General features: G+C 41.5%; 1 protein-coding gene across 2 annotated transcripts; it reads right to left on the minus strand.

Moving 5' to 3' along the window:
• Nucleotides 1-1,825: 1,825 nt before the first annotated feature.
• Nucleotides 1,826-12,913, minus strand: FCGR1A (Fc gamma receptor Ia). 2 transcript variants are annotated; one of them, XM_047084326.1, is made up of 7 exons: nt 12,805-12,913; nt 12,380-12,400; nt 11,393-11,647; nt 6,456-6,707; nt 4,994-5,278; nt 3,752-3,997; nt 3,314-3,498 (listed from the first exon to the last, which is right to left on the minus strand). In XM_047084326.1, the coding sequence occupies exons 1-6, from the start codon at nt 12,833-12,835 to the stop codon at nt 3,789-3,791; spliced, it is 1,053 nt and encodes a 350-aa protein (XP_046940282.1). In that variant the 5' UTR covers nt 12,836-12,913; the 3' UTR covers nt 3,314-3,498; nt 3,752-3,788. The 2 variants fall into 2 exon arrangements, with proteins under 2 accessions (XP_046940283.1, XP_046940282.1); XM_047084327.1 differs by lacking the exons at nt 3,314-3,498; nt 3,752-3,997 and adding an exon at nt 1,826-2,430.
• Nucleotides 12,914-20,590: the final 7,677 nt, after the last annotated feature.

A 20,590-nucleotide genomic window follows, 5' to 3' on the forward strand; every position in this document is an offset into this window, starting at 1 on the left:
AGTCCTTAGAAGTGTTATTGGGACAAATGGGTCTTATAAGACTCCAAAGACTATAAATTTTGCAATGGCATACAAAATACTCAGACTGGACTCTGGGAACAGATGCTGGACAGAGTTTGGGGTGCAAGATGTTTATTAAGGATGAGCTCCTGTGAAAGGAAGAATGAAGAGGCAGGACTGGGCAGAGGAAGAAATCAGACTGCAATGAAAGCTTGATAGAGCCTAGACCAACCCACTGAGGAGCTCTGGAATAAGTACTGCTCAGAAGCCTGTCCTGCTTTGGGCTGAAATGGCCTGTTTTGTTCAGGCAGGAGATGCTGGATGTTCCAGGAAGGGTAGGACTTTGGGGGGGGGGTCTCAGCAGGGGACAATTTGCCTTCTGCTGGGTTTTACATTCGTTTCCCTTCTCTGCCTTTGGGCCCCTCTCCCCAGTTGGATCCAATATTTTCTGTGTGTTTCCAGCACTGGATGGAATAAAAATAGAGTGAGCCCTTAGGGGCAAGTGCTAGGGTCAGGGCACCCAACCCCCATAGGGAAATTGGAGACCTGGGCACCCACCTGGAGAAAGTATTGGGTGGTATCAGGCCTTGACCAGACCCAGCACTATGGCTTGGGGAACAGACAGGTAGGTGTCAATTTGGAGCACCCCAAGAACTATTCCTGTCATAGCTATTGACCAGAAATAAGGATAGACTGAAGTGAAAATTGTTCAAATGTTAGACTAGGCAGTTAGGTTCTAACAGGATACCTGGAGTCCAGCAAAGAGGAAGTCATGGTCAGCATTTGGGAAGGCCAGAGGCCTGTCCTCACAGCACTCCTTAAGAAGCCAGATTAAACCAGACAGGCCCAACAAGGCAGGTGCCAAGACAGGAAACCCCTGGCCAAATAAGGAAGAAGAGAGAAAACCTACCAATTCCACTCCAAATAATGAATAAACCACACCCTTGTTAATAGCTGTTGATAAAAATAGAAACCTGAACCGTGGGAAGTTCTCTCTCTCCCTCCCACTCTCACCTCAAGAGTCTACTTTTGTTCAGGTTTAGGAGTGAATGGTCAAAGAATCCTTGAGACATCTTTGGTGCAAAAAGGTGGTTTTATTATGGTACAGGGACAGGGCCCATGGCAGAAAGAGCTGCACTGGGGTCGTGAGGAGTTGCTTTCAAGTTGGGAGAGGGTTAGGGATAGCATAAATCTCTGAGGAATTTGGAAGCAAGGTTTCCAGGACCTTGAGGGGCTAGCTGCTGTTAGGAAAAGGTCATTTATTACTGTCTAGTAAAAACTCAGTCATGAGACCCTTCAGATGTGTATCAGGGAGCCATATGCTTGGAGGATGATTGCTAACATATGTCTTGGGGGGCGGGGGGCAGAGAGAAAGGAAATTTCCAAAGGAATTTTTACAGGACCCTGGAGGTCGGACTAACATCAGGCTAAGGTTGCCCTTTGTCTCTAGCAAAGTATTAACATCAAGGCAGGTAAGCTCCTTGAGGAAGGTCACTCTGCCTGTCTCAAGTACTTGTCAATGGGCTGTAAGTTGCAAGAAAGTTTAATTTTTTTTTTCTTTTGCCTTGTTCTCTACATCACTTTTACTTTAATAAACTTTCCTGCTTGTATCGCTCATTCACTGTGATGTGTCTGTCCTCGAATTCTTTCTTGAGACAACCTTTGGTGACATCTTTGGGAGAGGCTGGGTCAAGGCCTCAGGATCCAGGGTTCTCCCCAGCTCACCCAGCAACACAAGAAATTGACTTAATCAAACCAATTATTTAAGCAGTACAAGTGATTAAAAATTGTGACAAAGACACAAGCATGGAAAAATCTGGAGAGGAAGCACAAAAGAGGAGAGTGGGGAAGGACAAGGCTCTTCGTGATGCTTTACTAATGACTATCCCCATTCCAACTTCACCCCAGGCCTTAGCGTCTTTCTGCCATCTTCTTCCCCTAGGGAGCTCTTTCCCTGAAGTTCTATCCACCCTGTGAGGGCTGGCAGAGAGCTCTCTCTGTGAATGTCACTTCTACTTCACTTCCCAATTCCTGAGGCTAGAGTGTCCTACAGGTGGTCCCAGAGGGTCTTTGGGTCTCTTCCCTATGGGATCATTTCCTGCCATCCTCGTTTCTGTTTTCTCGGTCCAAGACACCAAATGATATGTGCAAACTCCTACTGTTATATATGACCATTTCTTTTAATACAAATGTTGGGAGTTGTTGCACATCTATTGAGATAATCATTATCATACCTTGTTCTGAAAGGGAGAACCTTCTCATTGTCCACAGACTAGGGAAGCAGTGGGCTAAGGTGCTCTTCCTTCTAGTCTACTTCACGTGCTGAATTGCAGAAGAGTGCTTCTGAGGTTGTGGCTGGTAAAGGTGAGCCCTGCCTTGTTGAGCCAGGACAGAGGCTAGGCAGGGGTGTGTCCTTGTCTGGCAGATAAACTACATTAAAAACAAAAACAAAAAAATCTAGGATTTGTTGCTAGGTTTGTTTATAGCCCTTTTGTTTTTTTCAAACCTTTAGTAAAGTCTTTTCACATGTTCTAGCTTTATTTCAGAGTAGCGGGAAAATATTTTGCCTCCAAATGAGAGCCCGAGTGGGAGAGTAGCATATCTTGAAGCTAGGTAGTAATCAGCCAGAAAATCAGAAGGGGAGAGTACAACTCTGGCAGAGAGAGCTGGGCCTTTCCAATGTCAGCGCCCCTCCCCACCTGCAGCCCCTCCTTGCAGTGCCTAGCTGGGAGGTCTGGGTTGAATTTATTAAGGAAAGCCTCTGTTAACAGTTCTTCTGTCTTCCTGTGGGGTGGGGACTGGGACAGGCAGGCAGGGCCCCCGTGTCTCTGGGCAGAGAGGTTATGAGAAAGCCTCATAGGAAAGGACAAAATTAATGTACCCATCTCTCCTGGGGAGGAACGGCCCTGTGGCTCTGCCAGCTGTGTGGGTGCGTCCCCTGCTAGTGTGCTGAAGAGAAAAGCCACCAAACAACCACGCTGACTCCAGGGAGGTGTGAGCGCTCCTGCCATAGTCTCTCAGGAGCCATCTGTGAGTTATATTCCCTTCTTTGAGATCTATGCCCTTTTCTCTTCCTGAGATCCATTCTCTCTTTTTCTGCCTCCTTCTCCCTCTCATTGTCTTTCTCTGTCTTAATCTCTTGTATACATGTACACACCTTTTCACCCTGTCCCTAGAAATATATTATTGCTCAAACCAGCTAGTAGGATAAGCAGGTTAGACTGCATTTGCAAGTTTTTCAAGATTTCTTTAGAGTAGGCTTCACCTCAAATCATCCCTGATTACCCAGATTCCAAGTTAATCTCCACTGAAGTCCATTCATTTGTTTGCTTTATTTGAGTGAGTCAGATTATCATGGGACTCACAGTTCAGTGTCTAAAGTTCCGGCTGTTTGTGCCCCAGTGCTTGCCCGGATAAGAAGAGGGAGGGGCTGTCTAGACCCGTGGGCACCCACTGGGCCGCTACTGCTGCCCTCCCTCTAGGGACTTCTGGTGTATCCTTTCTTTTTTTTTTTTTTTTTTTTTAATTTTTTTTTTCAACGTTTTTTATTTATTTTTGGGACAGAGAGAGACAGAGCATGAACGGGGGAGGGGCAGAGAGAGAGGGAGACACAGAATCGGAAACAGGCTCCAGGCTCCGAGCCATCAGCCCAGAGCCTGACGCGGGGCTCGAACTCGTGGACCGCGAGATCGTGACCTGGCTGAAGTCGGATGCTTAACCGACTGCGCCACCCAGGCGCCCCTGGTGTATCCTTTCTTGCGGCTGTTCTGGTTCCTGACATTTCAGCTCTAAATGTCTTCTAAGTATCTATCTTCTTGAAGGTAGGAAGTTACATTTTTCTTAGGACCAGAGCCCAAAGAGATTTCTAAATTCCACTGTTTCTGTTTTTGCAGTTCCTTATGTATAATCATACAGAGAATGGTGTCCACCAAAAATACCATTCCCACTGCCAGATAGAAAAGGACGTGAAACCAAACAGGAGTTGGTGTCTGGAGGCCTGAAAAAGAAAATGACAAAGAGAAGAAATGCTACTTAGAACCCAGAGGAATCTGGCTGAGAGTTCTGCTTGGGGGAGAAAGCTAGCTGACACCTGATATGCCTGTCCCCAGTGGAGGACTGGTCATTTCAGGGGGCAGAGAGGTGCTCTACCTGGGATATGTGGTGTAACAGACCGTGGGCAGCCTCCTCATTACAGCTTAACTGCTAGGGCCCTGTCAGTGGACTTCCTAGTTTCTGACATAAATGCTATTTCTGTGCCATTTAATGCTTGAAATAAATTTGGGTTGAAGATAAACTTTTTTCCCCAGAGTCTTTGTTTTGGAGCTCACAGTTTCTGCACCCCAGCCAGATAGAGACACTTGGGCAAGTATTATGTGCAATCCACAAAATCCCCATCTCTCCAATTTACTATGTGAGCTCCTGGAAATAAGAATTGCACCCCAGTGTCTTCATATCCCCATACCATGACAATAGATGGGAAGAACTCAATATATTGCTGATCAGACTTTTGGGGTTGAGGGCAGGAATGAGGGGGAAGGAAGGAGAGAGGAGAGAAAATAGAAAATAAAGAAGGAAAGAAGGAAATAAGTGAAGAAAGGAAAGGAAAGGAAATGAAGTTTTATGAGAATATGGAAGTTATGAATCAAGAGTGGAGGGGTGCCTGGGTGGCTCAATCAGTTAAGTGTCCGACTTTGGCTCAGGGAATGATCTCACAGTCTGTGAGTTCGAGCCCCACCTCAGGCTCTGTGCTGACAGCTCAGAGCCTGGAGTCTGCTTCGGATTCTGTGTCTTCCTCTCTCTCTGCCTGTCCCCTGCTCACACTCTGTCTCTCAAAAATAAACAAACATTAAAAAGAGAGAGAGAGAGAGTGGAAAGGCCTGTTCATGGATTTTTCTTGAGTGGGCCATGAAATCCCCTTAAATAGACCTCAGCCCCAAAGGAGAAAAGGGCACATCTTCCTCTGTGCCTGGAAATTCCCCTTATTCTCACTCACCAAGCACTTGAAGTTCCAACTCAGGGCTGCGCTTGACAATACTGCCATCTTCTGTGGTAGCCTCACACCAGTATAGCCCTGAATCTTCTCTTTTAGCAGTTAGTATCTGGTATCCAGAGGATGTGTTCCTGCTCATCAGGATCTTGCTGCCCGTGTAGAAGGAGAAGTAAAGTTGCAAACCAGGTCTCTGTAGGAGCAACTTTGTTTCACAGCTCAGGTTGACCAGATGCCCCTCCAGGAGTGGTAACGACCAGGATGCTTTTAGCACTGGGGCCAGAAATAGCTCTAAAGAAAAAGTTGGTGAGGACAGGGTTGCCTGCTTCAGTGTCAAGGTTCTTTTTACAGAAGATATACCCCCTTCCTTCTCGGGAACCCTGCTCCTGGAGAATGCATCCATGGACAATTTGTCCCACTTCCAGCAGAAAGGCATTCTTGGGGCTTCCTCATAGATATACTTACAGTTACCAGCTTCCTCATTTCCTACTGGGGAGAATACCTTCACACGGTCCATGCTTCCCTGAATAGCCATGTTACTGATTATATGACTGTGCCCTTTTGGTAATGGTTGCCCAGGAGTGGACACTGACCCCCACACTAGCCAGTTCAGTGACTCGTTGCTTGTGTTACTGCCTCAAAAGATAATCTGGGAAAATCCTCTCTTTCCCATAGGAATGAATTATTTTTCAGACAGAAAACAGTTGCTAGTAGTTAAGTGTACTAACATGAAAGAGTTACCATGAAGGCCATGTGCAAGCTGGAACAGAGGAAACTGCTTAGTTAGCAGATAGATGTTCAGAGAGAAGTAAAACCAGAGAGGCTTCAATGCCCCTGCCAGATAGAAAATGTAATCAAGTCCTAATGTCTTCATGGCTTCCATTTCTTTTTTTTTTTTTTTTAATGTTCATTTGTTTTTGACAGAGAGACAGAGCATGAGCAGGGGAGGGGCAGAGAGAGAAGGGGACATAGAATCCGAAGGAGGCTCCAGGCTCTAAGCTGTCAGCACAGAGCCGGACGTGGGGCTCGAACTCACAGACCGCGAGATCATGACCTGAGCTGAAGTCGGATGCTCAACCGACTGAGCCACCCAGGCGCCCCATTCATGGCTTCCATTTCTATGGAGATTTTATGAGATTGCTTTGAGTTATTTTCTAATAACTCTCCCACCCATCTGGAGTGAGTCTCTATTCCTTGCACCTGAAACAAAATTGATGAAATAGATCCTTACTATGCCCTGGCCTTCACTTTAGCTCCTGGGATTATGGATGGGGCGCTGTGGTTTACTGGAAAGAGCAACACACAGACCTAGGAGACTTCAGTTCTGGTCCCGGCCCAGCCACTGGTCATTGCATGGCCTTCAGTGAGGCAGTTGCCTCTCTGGAACTTAGTCTCTTCACTCACAAACTGAAGTGATGATTTATGATGGCCCTTAAAACTACAGCTCTATGACTATTCAGACACATACCTTTCACAGTGATAGAGACTCCTGGTGATGTGTAGCGATGCCTTCCCATGCCTGAGCAGTGATAGATGCCATTGTGACTCAGGCTGGTTTTCAGAATGGTGAATTCAGAATTCTGAGGAGAAAACTTAAAGGCCTTGTCATTTTGGTAGAAAACCACATTGTATACCAGCTTATTCTTCCATCCATGACACCTTAAGGTCAGAGGTTCCCCTTCTGTAAAGACTCTGCTTTGGACCTGGAGTAGTAGCCAATCTGGAAAGTGTAGACCCAAAATGTATGTATACAGTGGCAGAGGTACAAGGAGGCTTTCTTATCTTTTTCTCTTTATAACATTCCAACCTTATAACTCTGTTGAATTTGAGGCCTGTTGCCCATTCCTCAACTATCTTTAGCTTTGCTGGGAAGCAAAGTCTTTTCCAGCAGTTGTGCACACAGCCCCTTTTATATTCCCTTTCCAGATTTCATAAGTTGGTTGGGACAAAAATAACTTACTCTATGTGGTAAGCAGAATTCTAAGATGAGTCTTAGGATGAGTCACACTCTTGTGTAACTCCCTTGAGTGTGGATAGAACCTATGTTCAACAGAACATAACAAAGGTTGTGGGGAGACTCTTCCATGATGACGTTGCATTTTATGACTCTGTCTTAGCTGACTGGACCAAGAAGGTCTCTCACTGGCCTTAAAGAAGTGAGCTGCCATGTTGGGAGAGGGCCATAAGGGCTGGGGCCTGCCTCCAGAGCTGAGATCAGCCTCCACCTGACAGCCAGCAAAAAGATGGGGACATCATGTCTACCACATAAGGAACAATTCTGCCAATGACCACGTGAGCTTGGAAGAGTTGCAGGAAGGAACACACCCTAGTCAATACCCTGACTGCAGCCTCTGCAGACCACCCAACCAAGCTGTGCTGGGAGCCCTGACCCATGGAAAGATAATAAATGTATGCTGTTTTAAGCTGCTGTGTTTGCGGTAATTTGTTACACAGCAATGAAAAACTAATACACTCCAAGTCCTGAGCAAGTTATTAATGGGATCCCAGGTGCTAAGACAAACACACAGAACAGCAAACATATCCAGATGAATATATGCTTCTAAATTGATAGAGGACACATACATCTGTGCAGATCAGTGATAGAGCTGGTAAAAACAAGCCCCACATCCAAGGAGCCTTCCCTTGTGATGCACACCTCTACACACAACTAAAGATGCTTCCTTTTTCTTTCCCTGGGGTAGGTGGTGTGGCTAAATGAGAATGAGGTTCTTAAGGGACAAAAGAGAAGGGACAGTAGTGCTTTTTCCCCTTCCAGAACTTACCTAAGAATGAAAGGCAGACACTCCAGTGCTAATAACAATAGCATGTTTTTATAGTTTTGGATGCTGCCACAGGGTTTCTAAATATAATCAATACTCTTCCCTCCCTTATTCCCGTTCCCAGCAAAATGGTGCTCAAAGACTATACTGCCCAAACACACTGACCCTTTTGCTTTATACATCCACAGATTTTAATATACCTCCATCAGAAACGGTCAAAAATACTAGTAATGATATAAAATATTCGAATGACACAATTAATAGAGTTGACTTTGTGGATTTATATAGAATGCTATAGCTTAGAGAAAATTCGTGTACTTTCCAAACACACATGCAACAGGTGCAAGCATGGACCACATATTAGGCCACAAGCAACTTTCAACAAATACTAAAGACCTGACATCATATTTAACATAAATTCTAACCAAAATGCCATAAAGTTAGAAAACGATAACAGAAGCCACCCTCCTAAAACACTTGTAAATAATTCATAAAGAAAAAGAAAAAAGAATACACGCATACTAATGAAAATTAAAAATATTTAGCCTTAAATGATCATGGGAATATTATATATCAAAATTTGTAGGATGCAGCTTTTGGCAGACATTACCAATTTCCTACTCAGAAGACATTTTCTCCATCCTCATCGCCTTGGAGCAGGTTGGGGACACTCATTCTAAGCCATATAATTAGGATGTAGGTCCTCGGCCAGCTGTATTTTTGTGATCTCACACACAGATTTAAATGAAGTGACTGCGAGTTAGGGTGACTGCAGTTGAATCCTCCACTGCTGATTAACTGTGGCAAAACATTTTTTTAATGTTTATTATTTATTTTTGAGAAAGAGGGACAGAGAGGGCACGAGTGGGGGAGGGGCAGAGAGAGGGAGACAGAGAATCCCAAGCAGGCTCCACGCTGCCAGCTGGAACCCACGAACCATAAGGTCCAGGCCTGAGCCGAAATTAAGAGCCGGATGCTTAACCGACTGAGCCACCCAGGTGCCCCTGTGGCAAAACATTTTTAAATAGGGTGTAGTGAGCACCAACCCAAAACCCTGATGTATTGTACTACAGGAAATGTAAGAACTTTTTTCACTGAAAAAAGAAAACAACATAGATAGCGAAAGGACAAGCCATAGAGTGGAAGATATTTGCAACACTTGAAAAAGGATTCATATCCAAAATATAGAGCTCCTACAAGTCCATAAGGAAAGACAACAATAAGGAAAAACTGGCAAAAAACCTTGACAGGTACTTTACAAAAGAGGACATCCAAACAGGCAATAAACATGAAGAATGCTCAGTATCATGAGTCATTAGTTTTAATGCAAATTAAAACTATGTGGTAACTGCTGCACATGCAATAGAATGGCTAAAATACACTGAATGTTGATGAGGAGGAGGAGCAACCAGAACTCTCGTGCACTGGTGGGGGTGTAATATGCTATAACCACTTTTGAATACTAAAGCTGAATGAATATATGCACATTTTGTGACCTAGCAATTCCACATACGTGTACATATGTGCACCAAAAAACATGCATAAAAATGTTCACAGTGAAGGCATCTGGCTGGCTCAGTCAGTGGAGCGTGCAACTCTTGACCTCAGGGTTGTACATTTGAGCCTCACATTGATGTAGAGATTACTTAAAAAAATAAATAAAATCTTTACTCCAAAAATGCCCACAGTGGTACTATTTATAAGAAGCCCAAACTGGAAACAACCCAAGAATGCATCAATAGCATGAATTAATATGGAATATTGAATAGTAATGAGAACAAATGAATTGCAACTTTACAACATGTATGAATCTCACAATGAACATGAGAAAAAGCAGCCAAACACAAGAGTACATACCCTACCATATCGTTTTCATTTATACGAAGAAGTTAAAGGACAGGCGAAAACCTATGGTGTTAGAAGTCATCATTGGGGGTAGTGACTAGAAATGGGCAAGAGGGGGGTCTTGGGGCACCTGGGTGGCTCAGTAGGTTAGGCGACCAACTTCAGCTCAGGTCACGATCTCGCAGCTCCTGAGTTTGAGCCCCGCATCGGGCTCTGTGCTGACAGCTCAGAGCCTGGAGCCTGCTTCAGATTCTGTGTCTCCCTCTCTCTGACCCTCCCCCGTTCATGCGCTGTCTCTGTCTCAAAAATAAATAAACACTAAAAAAAATTTTAAAGAAATGGGCAAGAGGGAGTTTCTATGATTTTGGAAATGTTCTATTGTTCTGTGTGCTGTTTATTTGGTGAAAAGTCACTGAGGCGTACCCTTAAGGTTTGTTGTAGGTGTGTTATACTTCAATAAAAATTTACATTAAAATGTAAGAGATCCATAATATAATAATATATAATACAGTGTTAAAAATGTAAAAGCTATTATTCTCAAGAAGTCACCAATGCTGGGGTTTCTGGAGTCTGTGCAGAGGTAAAGAAAAATGGCCTCTTCCCAGCCCTGCTTCATTTTTTGTCACTTGAACCACGAAACACCACTGCTTCTGCTTGAACTACACACAAAGTCTCTTGCTAAAACAGTTCTGTCGGCTTGCCTCACACCTGTAGCCTGGGATCTGATTCCCAGAGTCCAAAGAGACTCATGAGGAACACCTAGCATTTCCTCTCACATTCCCAGTATTTTAAAACACATTTCCGCCAAAGGCAACCTAGTCCACATTAATCTAATTCTGCCCCCAGCATAAAGTTTTACATTATCAATTACACAGAAGTTTTACCCTAATGGTTTTGATTAACGAAAAAACACATTTGAATGATCTGTATTGACAATGAAACATTTTGCCCTAGACAGTATTGCGGTTTCCATTTCTTAACAAATAGAAACCTTTTACAGATTTAAGTGGGTAGTGGGGTTTTTTTTCCCCCTTCTTCTATCCATCGTTGTTTAAAATGCTTCAAGTCTCACAGTAATTTCATGCCCAGAATATTATCTTACAGATATTCTATGAAATGTGTCCCAGACTATATGTATAGAGATGTGTATTGCAACATTGCTTGTAAAAACAAAAAACTGGAAACACAGAAGTTTAGTAAAAGGGAGAATGGCTAAATCAGTTACAGCACAGCCATACTGGCAGACATTTGAAAGTTCGTGGCAGATTTCTATTGATTTAAACAGACCTCCAAGGTATTTTAAGTGATGAAAGCAAGTGATAGGACAGTATATAGAGTAGTCTACCAACCACTTTTTTTTTTAAGTTTATATATATTAACAGTTTTGTTTCTACAGAAGGTGACTGTGGGAATAGGAGTTTGGGATGGGAAAGAGACTTCACTGTTCATCATTGTTCATTTCTCTGAATTCTTATTTACTATGTGCAGGCATAACTTTTTCAACAAAGTTACATAATTTTAAATAATAAAACCTTACAGTCTAGGTTTTACTGGAGACACCCTGCTCACAGCTGTCCCAGTTGGTGTGCTGTTGGGGCACAGTTTAAGGACCCTAATGTGATTTTCTGAGTGTCTTGACTTAATTTCACCTGGTAGGCGCATAGACCTGAGACTCATACATACTCCAATAAATCAAACACATACATGTGGCATCCAGAAAGAAGAAAACACAAAGGAAGACCTTGTGATTTCCAGCTCTCCTGCTCCATGCCATACTTACCTCTGTGGATTTCCAGCCGTACTGGGTCACTTGGCACTGAGAGACCTGTTTGGCACCTGTATTCACCAGTGTCACTGACACTGGCAGCAGCGATTCTGTATCTGGGGGTCAAGGTCTGAAAGGCTGTGCCATTGAGAAACCACCGTGTAGAGCTGTTCCCAGGCAAATGGGGTCCCTCACACCATAAGGTTATGTTTTCCTCTTGAAATACACTGACCCATGGAGGCCGCAAGGTGATCACTGCCTTTGTAAGGTCTGCTTGGGGATAAACAACAACAACAAACAAGTGGAACAAAAGGAAAGTCTGAACAAGTGGTAAGGTTTTATGGATAGCACAAGGACAAAATATGTATTTAGATGAGATGGAAAAATAAGAAGTGGGATCCTATAAAAGCCAGCCATTGCAAGTGTCCAGACCCCATGCAGAGAGCTCTGTTCATGTTATTAAATCTGCATCTGGCTGTTGGAGATTTGGGGTTCCTGAGAAATAAATGACTAATTTATTAGTAAACTAAGGCAAGCTGATTGGGGCTGGTTCTCTTATACTCTGGGCTATACTGTCTCTGAGGGTTAATCTCAGGCCTTAATTAGCATCTGCATCAGAAACCAAGGCTCAAACTCCTCATTTCAAAGTCATTGGTACCTGTTTGGTTCTGAGAAGAAACCAAGCACTCAGCTTTTTCCTAAAAGGGACTGGTTTGGGAAAAACCCAGCAGAGCTACTTCTATGTTTTTGCAATTCTGGCCTTTTCCTGTTATTATGTACACACGTAGGCAATTCAGTTCAGAGGTCAAAGCTTTTGCAGAAAATCGTAGAAACCTTAAAACCCAGCATTTTATCAAAATCATACCCTAAATATAGGGGATTTTACATAATTTGTAATTCCCTCTTCTTTCTATCCTCTCCTGATACTCTCTTCTTCAGGATAACAAAACCCATGTGCAGGGATGTGGCAGAGGAAGAGACATTGAGTTTAAGATTACTCACCCGCTTGCGCACCAGCTGGAACTGTAAGAGACCAAAGAACAGGGACATAAATTGGTCAGCGGGAGATGACAAGGAAGGGAGAATCAAGGAGACAAAACTAACGTAGACTCTGAGGGGCCAGGTTAAGTCTCTTGAGTCTTTCTCTATTCCCTTTCCCCAAATCAGGTGCTAGTGGCATTGAACAGCCTATAGATGGTTATTAATGAGGCTTTATTTTGACATGATGCTTCCAGGCCTATTGTTACTTCAAAGTCTCTCTTCCCATCCTTTTGATATAAAAAGCATGAATAAACCATGGAAGCACAAATACGGTTGTCCCCATACTTATGAGTTCTAGCCTATGATACCAAAGGAAGACAAAAAGTCTTGAGTCCCCAAAGCCAGAGCCAGTACCCTTCTAGCTATCCCCTATAAGCCCAACTTACCCCAAAGAAGCAGAGCCGTCAAGAGCCACATGTTATTTCCAAGCTGATGGGAACAGTGAAGTCTGTAACATGCAAGACATTGAAGAGTTTCTGCTGGAGGCTCTGAAGCCAAGATTAGAAAAGAGGAAGGAAACTGCTTCTTCTGACCACTTTCATCACACTCCTTTTCTGGGAAATACATCCTTAATTCTTGAGTCATTCTCTCCTTGTTCTCAAACTTCTTAGCCTATCTCCCTTAGTTTGAAACTCTGGGTTTGGGGTTTATGAAACTCTCGGAATTCAAGGGAAAGACTAAAGTTTTTATTTATTGATATTCTATTTTGATATTTTATTTATTGATATTCTATTCTGACTGTATTCTCCCTTTACTAATTATTTGAGTCTAAAATATGGCAAATCCTCATTTCTATTTTTATAAATCTTTATTTATTTTTGAGAGAGAGAGAGAGAGAGAGACAGAGTGCGATCAGGGGAGGGTCAGAGAGAGAGGGAGACACAGAATCCCAAGCAGGCTCCAGGCTCTGAGCTGTCAGCACAGAGTCCAATGCAGGGCCCAAACTCAAGAACCATGAGATCATGACCTGAGCTGAAGTCAGATGCTCAACCGACTGAGCCATCCAGGCACCCCAGCAAACCCTCATTTCTAAAATTGCTCCAAAGACTGGCCAGTGCCTCTAAAACTTTATTATTTGAATCCAGATTATTCTATATCGACCTGTATGTGACCCGTGATGAGTAACTCATTTATAAGAGCTCCCCTACTACAATCCAGCCTCTATTCCTCTGGGAATACGTGCAGGATCAGTGTCCCATTTTTATTTTTTTAAAGCCACTCCCTGAGAGACATTATGAATTTGGAGTGTTTATCTTGGCTACATCAAAGAAAATTAACTGTTTAATGTAAATGCTGTAGAGAAGAAAAATAACTCACATACATGAATGCAAATGTCCCTAACAGGGGAGCTTCAGAGTATGGGGAGAAGCTCTATGCTATCAAAATGAGTTGATTCCTAAGGCAGAGTTGTTTAGATATAGAGGGATTTTTAGGTATTCTATTCAGAAAGAAAGAAAACTAAACAGAAACTAGAATGCGTCCAATGAGTGCAAACACGGACTTGGGTAGCAATCTCACCAACAGAGAATTAAAATGATGACAAATAATGCTGTAGATTCAATTACTGGCCCCAATTTCTCCCCCTTCCTCAATCAGCACTGCCTCCACAGCCCCATGAGAGGCTAAGGATACTTCTTTGACCTTTGACTTTGGCTCATCCACATGACTTTCGGTGCCTAATGAAATGTGGATAGAAACAGCATTGTGCTCATTCTGAAACCCCCTGTGCTTCTGTGATTGTCACAACGAGAACACATTCTGACTAGCCAGCTATGTTGTGAGGCAGAGCTGTCCTGGCCATCATAGCCTGAAGTAGAGTTGCCCAAACTGGCCTGCAAACTTTGAAAAATAAAGGCATACTATTATTTGCCACTGATTTTTTGAGATTATTATAGAGCAATAGCTGACTGACACAATTAAAAGCAAGGAAGAAAGGTCTAGGAAGGACTCAGGGGGTCCCAGTTCACTGAAACTTACATCCAAAGCCTATATTCATAATTATTACACTATTTTATCTCCAGTTTTCCACTGTGTAGATGTTTCATAATTTCACCACCTCTCTTAATGGGCATGGAGGTTATTTCCAATGTTTTACTGTTATCACCAGCACTGCAATGAATAGTCTAGTACCTATCTTTTATTATTTTCAGAGGACACATTCCTAGAACCAACATTGCTCAGTCCAAAGAAAAGTACATTTTTTTCTTCAGATAGATGTTGTCTGATTATCTGCTATCATTATAATCATCATTGCATATATTTATAGACTGTTTATTATGTGCCAGCCAAATATGCTTGCTATATCTTTTCTTATTTAGCCCTCACAATAAACTATGAGTAGACACTCTCATCTCCATTTTGCAAGTGAGGAAACTAGGGGTACCTGGGTGGCTCTGTCAGTTAAGCCTCTGACTCTGGCTCAGGTCCTGATCTCACAGCTCATGAGCCAAAGCCCCATGTTGGGCTCTGTGCTGACAACTCAGAGCCTGGAGCCGGCTTCAGATTCTGTGTCTCTCTTTCTGTTCCTCCTCTACTCACACGGTCTCTTTCTCAAAATATATCTCAAAATAAATAAACATTTTTTTAATGAGGAAACTAATCAAATTATTGTGTCTTTTTTATAGATATTCATATGATCTTCTAATGTTTATTTCTTCCTTTCTGATCCTTATATGGTTATGTGTCCATAGGATTTGAGTATATATATATTTTTCAGGAAATAATGCTTTATTTCTTAGTTTGCTAAATCACAAATGGATGTTAAATTTTATTGAATGCTTTTACTCTATAAATTGAGATAATGTGCTTTTTCTCCTTAAATTTGCTAATGTGGCTAATTATATTTATAGATTTACTATTGTTAAAAATACTCTTATATTCCTGGAATGCCTGGGTGGCTCAGTTGGTTGAGCTTCTGACTTTGGCTCAGGTCATAATCTCATGGCTGGTGGGTTTGAGCCCCCTGTCGGGCTCTGTGCCGACAGCTCAGAGCCTGGAGCCTGCCTTGAAATCTGTGTCTCCCTCTCTCTCTGCCCCACCACCCACTTGCACTCTGTCTCTGTCTCTCAAAAATAAATAAACGTTAAAAAAATACTCTTACATTCCTGAGTAAATCTATTCAGCATGATTTATTCTATATTTTTAGATATTAATGAATTTGGTTGCCAGTGATTTGTACTTGAGATTTCTGCATTTACATTCATCATAAATTGCACCAGAAGTTTGTCAACACTATTAGTCTTTTCAAAGAACCAACTTGAGATTTTGTAAATTTACTTATTGTATCTTGATTTTTCTATTTTAATTATTTTTTGTTTGTTTATTTATTTATTTTTGAGAGAGAGAGAGAGAATGTGCACGTGTGCGCAAGTGGGAGCAGGGGAGTAACAGAGAGAGAGGAAGAGAGAATCTCAAGCAGGCCCCATGCCCAGTATGGAGCCAACACAGGGCTTGGCTCAGTCTCAGGGCTGTGAGATCATGACCTGAGCTGAAACCAAGAGGCAGGCTTAACTGACTGAGCCACCCAGGCAGGCACCCCTGCTCTTATCTTTATTATCTTCTTTCTCCTCCTTTCTTTGGGTTTATTTTGTCCTTTTACTAAGTCTCATGCTAAAGCTATTAATTTCAGCCTTCACTTTTTTTATAATTTATTTTTTAATTTTACATCCAAGTTAGTTAGCATATAGTGCAACAATGATTTTAGGAGCAGATTCCTTAATGCCCCTTACCCATTTAGCCCATCCCCCCTTCCCACAACCCCTCCAGTAACCCTCTGTTTGTTCTTTATATTTAAGAGTCTCTTATGTTTTAGTCCCCCTCCCTGTGTTTATATTATTTTTGTTTCCCTTACCTTATGTTCATCTGTTTTGTTTCTTTTTTAAATTTTTTTTTTCAACATTTATTTATTTTTGGGACAGAGAGAGACAGAGCATGAACGGGGGAGGGGCAGAGAGAGAGGGAGACACAGAATCGGAAACAGGCTCCAGGCTCTGAGCCATCAGCCCAGAGCCCGACGCGGGGCTCGAACTCACGGACCGCGAGATCGTGACCTGGCTGAAGTCGGACGCTTAACCGACTGCGCCACCCAGGCGCCCCTCATCTGTTTTGTTTCTTAAAGTCCTTATATGAGTGAAGCCATATGATATTTGTCTTTCTCTAATTTTGCTTAGCATAATACCCTCTAGTTCCATCCATGTAGTTGCAAAAGGCAAGATTTCATTCTTTTTGACTGCCAAAATATATATACCACATTGTATATATATACCACATCTTCTTTATCCATTCATCCATCGATGGACATTTGGGCTCTTTCCATACTTTGGCTATTGTTGATAGTGCTGCTACAAACATTGGGGTGCATGCGTCCCTTTGAAACAGTATACCTGCATCCCTTGGATAAATACCTAGTAGTGCAATTGCTGGGTTGTAGGGTAGTTCTGTTTTTAACTTTTTGAGGAACCTCCATACTGTTTTCCAGAGTGGCTGCACCAGTTTGCATTCCCACCAGCAGTGCAAAAGATATCCTATTTCTCTACATCCTCGCCAACATCTGTTGTTGCATGAACTGTTCATTTTAGCCATTCTGACAGGTGTGAGGTGGTATCTCAGTGTGGTTTTAATTTGTATTTCCCTGATGATGAGTGATGTGGAGAATTTTTTCATGGGTCAGTTGGCCATCTAGATGTCTTCTTTGGAGAAGTGTCTATTCATGTCTTTTGCCCATTTCTTCACTGGATTATTTTTTTTCTGGGTGTTGAGTTTGATAAGTTCTTTATAGATTTTGGATGCTAACCCTTTATCTGATATGTCATTTGCAAATATCTTCTCCCATTCTGTCGGTTGCCTTTTAGTTTTGCTGATTGTTTCCTTTGCTGTGCAGAAGCTTTTATTTTGATGAGGTCCCAATAGTTCATTTTTGCTTTCGTTTCCCTTGCCTCTGGAGACATGTTGAGTAAGAAGCTGTTGCAGCTGAGGTCAGAGATTTTTGCCTGCTTTCTCCTCGAGGATTTTGATGGCTTCCTGTCTTACATTTAGGTCTTTCATCCATTTTGAGTTTGTTTTTGTGTATGGTATAAGAAAGTGGTCCAGGTTCATTTTTCTGCACGTCTCTGTCCAGTTTCCCAACACCATTTGCTGAAGAGACTATCTTTATTTCATTGGATATTCTTTCCTGCTTTGTCAAAGATTAGTTGGCCATACATTTTTGGGTCCATTTGTGGGTTCTCTACTCTGTTCCATTGATCTGAGTGTCTGTTTTTGTGCCAGTACCATACTGTCTTGATGATTACAACTTTGTAATACAGCTTGAAGTCTGGGATTGTGATGCCTCCAGCTTTGGTTTTCTTTTTAAGATTGCTTTGGCTATTCAGGGTCTTTTCTGGTTTCATGAAAATTTTAGGGTTGTTTGTTCTAGCTCTGTGAAGAATGCTGGAGTTAGTTTGATAGGGATTGCTAGCCTCACACTTAATATAAAAGTATAAGGGTTTCTTTTTATTGTACTTACTGCTATTTTTGCTGCATTTCATAAGTTTGGACTCATGATATTTTCATTACCAATTACTGATAAATTTTAAAATTTCCTTGACTTTTTATATGGAATTTTTTCTTCTATATGCCGTTTTTCTTTTTCCATTTCCCTCTTCTCATGGTTTAGAATTTTTACATGCTATTTCTATTCTTTACTGATTCTCCTAAAAGTATATCATGCATATTTTATATAAGAAATTATAAAAATCATCACCAGGATGAAAACTTAAAGAAAAATCCTTTCACCAACTTCATGCTCTAGGCAGTAGCAAAAACATATTACCAAAACTCATTGTTATGGAATTCTAATGTATAGAACGTTTCCTATAGAAGCTTCCTATAGGAGCTTCCTATAGGAGCTTTATTGTATCACTTTTTCCCTCAGACTATTTCAACTTAATGCAAATCTAAGATGTTATCTGCATACTATCAAAACTTTCAACATTCTATGCAAAAGAAATGACCTCCTTAATGACAACAGAATCCAGAATTTCTCAGAACTTTACTATTGGTGATACTATTGGTGGTGGTGATTCCTTAATATTCTGAGGAATTAGTGATGAATGACGGTGATATTTTCCTTGCAGTAAGTAACGTATGAGAGGAGACAGACTGGAGTAGTGGTAAGGAACTACAAGTGAAATTGATGTCTGAAGATCATTTTATGATGCAATACTACTTCAGCTATGCTTTGAGCCAGAGCAAATTTATGTTTCATTTTGGTAGCTCTATTGCTGGAGGCTCTCTGCGGTCTATGGGTCAAGTAAGGCAAGAATTTCCTTCCTACACAGGACATGAGGAGTGAATGGCATAATTTCAGTTGTTCTATCAATTTCTCTATCTCCTAAGAGAACAATCCTCCTTTCCTGATTCCCAATCCATATACTTAATTGTGTCTGATGTCTCTGGAGACTACTTTCCACCTAAATATTGAGACTACAATCCTAAAGCCAGATAGATATAGATATAGATACCTATATATAGATCTATCTATATAGATAGGTAGATATCTATAGATATAGATATAGATAGATATAGATACATAGATATATATCTATAGACAGATATATAGATAGATATCTATACAGATATAGATATATATTTGGGGGATATCATTTTTGAAGCAGGAAATGAGATGACCATTCAAATAGGAAAGAATGGTAATGACCATTCCCAGATTCAACATTAAATCATGGACAGACCTGTTATATGGGCTTTGTCATGGTCAGGAGTGCCAGAAATTAGGTTTCTTGGGTCCTCTCAGTCTAATATATTCTTACAGTTGGAAAGGATCCCAGGATTATCCTGCTGTAGGGTCATCATCAAAAGCATCTCTAGGATAAAAACCAGTGGAGAATTTTTCTGTTGCTTGCCTGAAGTCCTAAGTCGATCCTATACTTTTATAATCATTTGACAGCAAAACCACTTTCTTGTACTGATTCAGCTTCTGTTTATTTAAATCTTTACTCCTGTCACTTGTAGGCATTTGATGGAACAAGTGCTATGACATGGGGAAGCTGTAGGTAGGTGGGAAAGGGGGTCCTATATAGTTGGTTAGGAGGGCATATTTGGCTTTCTCTGGTTGGTCTCATTGGAAGCATGAACAAAAACTAGGGAAGCTGTCTTATTAATCAAATCTCACAATTGGGGCCAATTGTTACCGGGGTTATTGTTTGACTTCTTGAACTGTTTGCTGGAGACAACATTTTGACTTTCTACAACTATGACTTGTAGACTGACTATGACTTGTAGGTTGACTTCCTGGGCTAGTTAGTATAAATAACAGATTGGTCTCCAGGGCTGGCTGCTGCAGATTGTGGATCAGAATTCTATTTTTATATATGGTCTGGCCATTGTCCCACTTACATATTCAGTCTCTCATCTAGCATTTACTATAATCATACCTTTCTTCCCATCACTTTCCTGAAACTGCTCTTGTCAAGGCTGCCAAAAATTAATTTTGCTAAACCCAATGGTCAACTCTGACCCTCATTTAATCTAATCTATCAACATTTTACAGTTGATCCTTTCCTCTTCCTGGAAACATTTTCTTCCCTTGGCAAGGGAAAAAAAGAAATTCTGAAATGAAATAAAAATAGCTAAAATTAAGAACTCAGTGGAAGAGTTCACAGCTGAAGAGAGAAATCACAGCTGAGGAGAAAATTAGTAAGGCAGAATACAGGGAAGGAGAAAAATTCAAAATGTAGGGCAAGAAAAAAAATGTAACATTAAACACACAAACAAAAAATAGGAAAAATAGAGTGAGAAAGTATACCTTGAATTTTGGTTAGAGCCTTGGAGGGAGAAGAGACAGAAAACAAGGCAAAGGCAATATTTTGAAGAAGCAATGTTTGAGAGTTTTCCAGACAATGTGAAAGACACAAATCAGCAGATTCCAGAAGGCCAACCAATCCCATGCAAGGTGAGTAAAGGGACACCAGTACTAGAGAAATCAAAGTAAAACTGAAGAAAATTTTAAAAAAGACAAAAATTGTTTTATATATATATCTGTATATATAAAAATATATAGATAGAGATACACACACACACACACACACACACACACACACACACACACATTACATTCAAAACAGCAGCAGTCAGACCATTGACTGACTTCTGAAAAACAAAAATCAAATGCAAATA

Source organism: Lynx rufus, unplaced genomic scaffold (assembly GCF_022079265.1).
Source record: "Lynx rufus isolate CCGP_SWC_20201006 ecotype Redwood Valley unplaced genomic scaffold, mLynRuf1.p SCAF_2, whole genome shotgun sequence".
NCBI lineage: Eukaryota > Metazoa > Chordata > Mammalia > Carnivora > Felidae > Lynx > Lynx rufus.

Coding starts and splice junctions, on each gene's coding strand:
- FCGR1A (XM_047084326.1), bottom strand. CDS start 12,835: ATGTGGCTCTTGACGGCTCTGCTTCTTTGGG. Junction 12,401..12,804: donor GACGGCTCTGCTTCTTTGGG/GTAAGTTGGGCT, acceptor GGTCTCTTACAG/TTCCAGCTGGTGCGCAAGCG. Junction 5,279..6,455: donor AGTCTCTATCACTGTGAAAG/GTATGTGTCTGA, acceptor CTTTTTCTTTAG/AGCTATTTCTGGCCCCAGTG.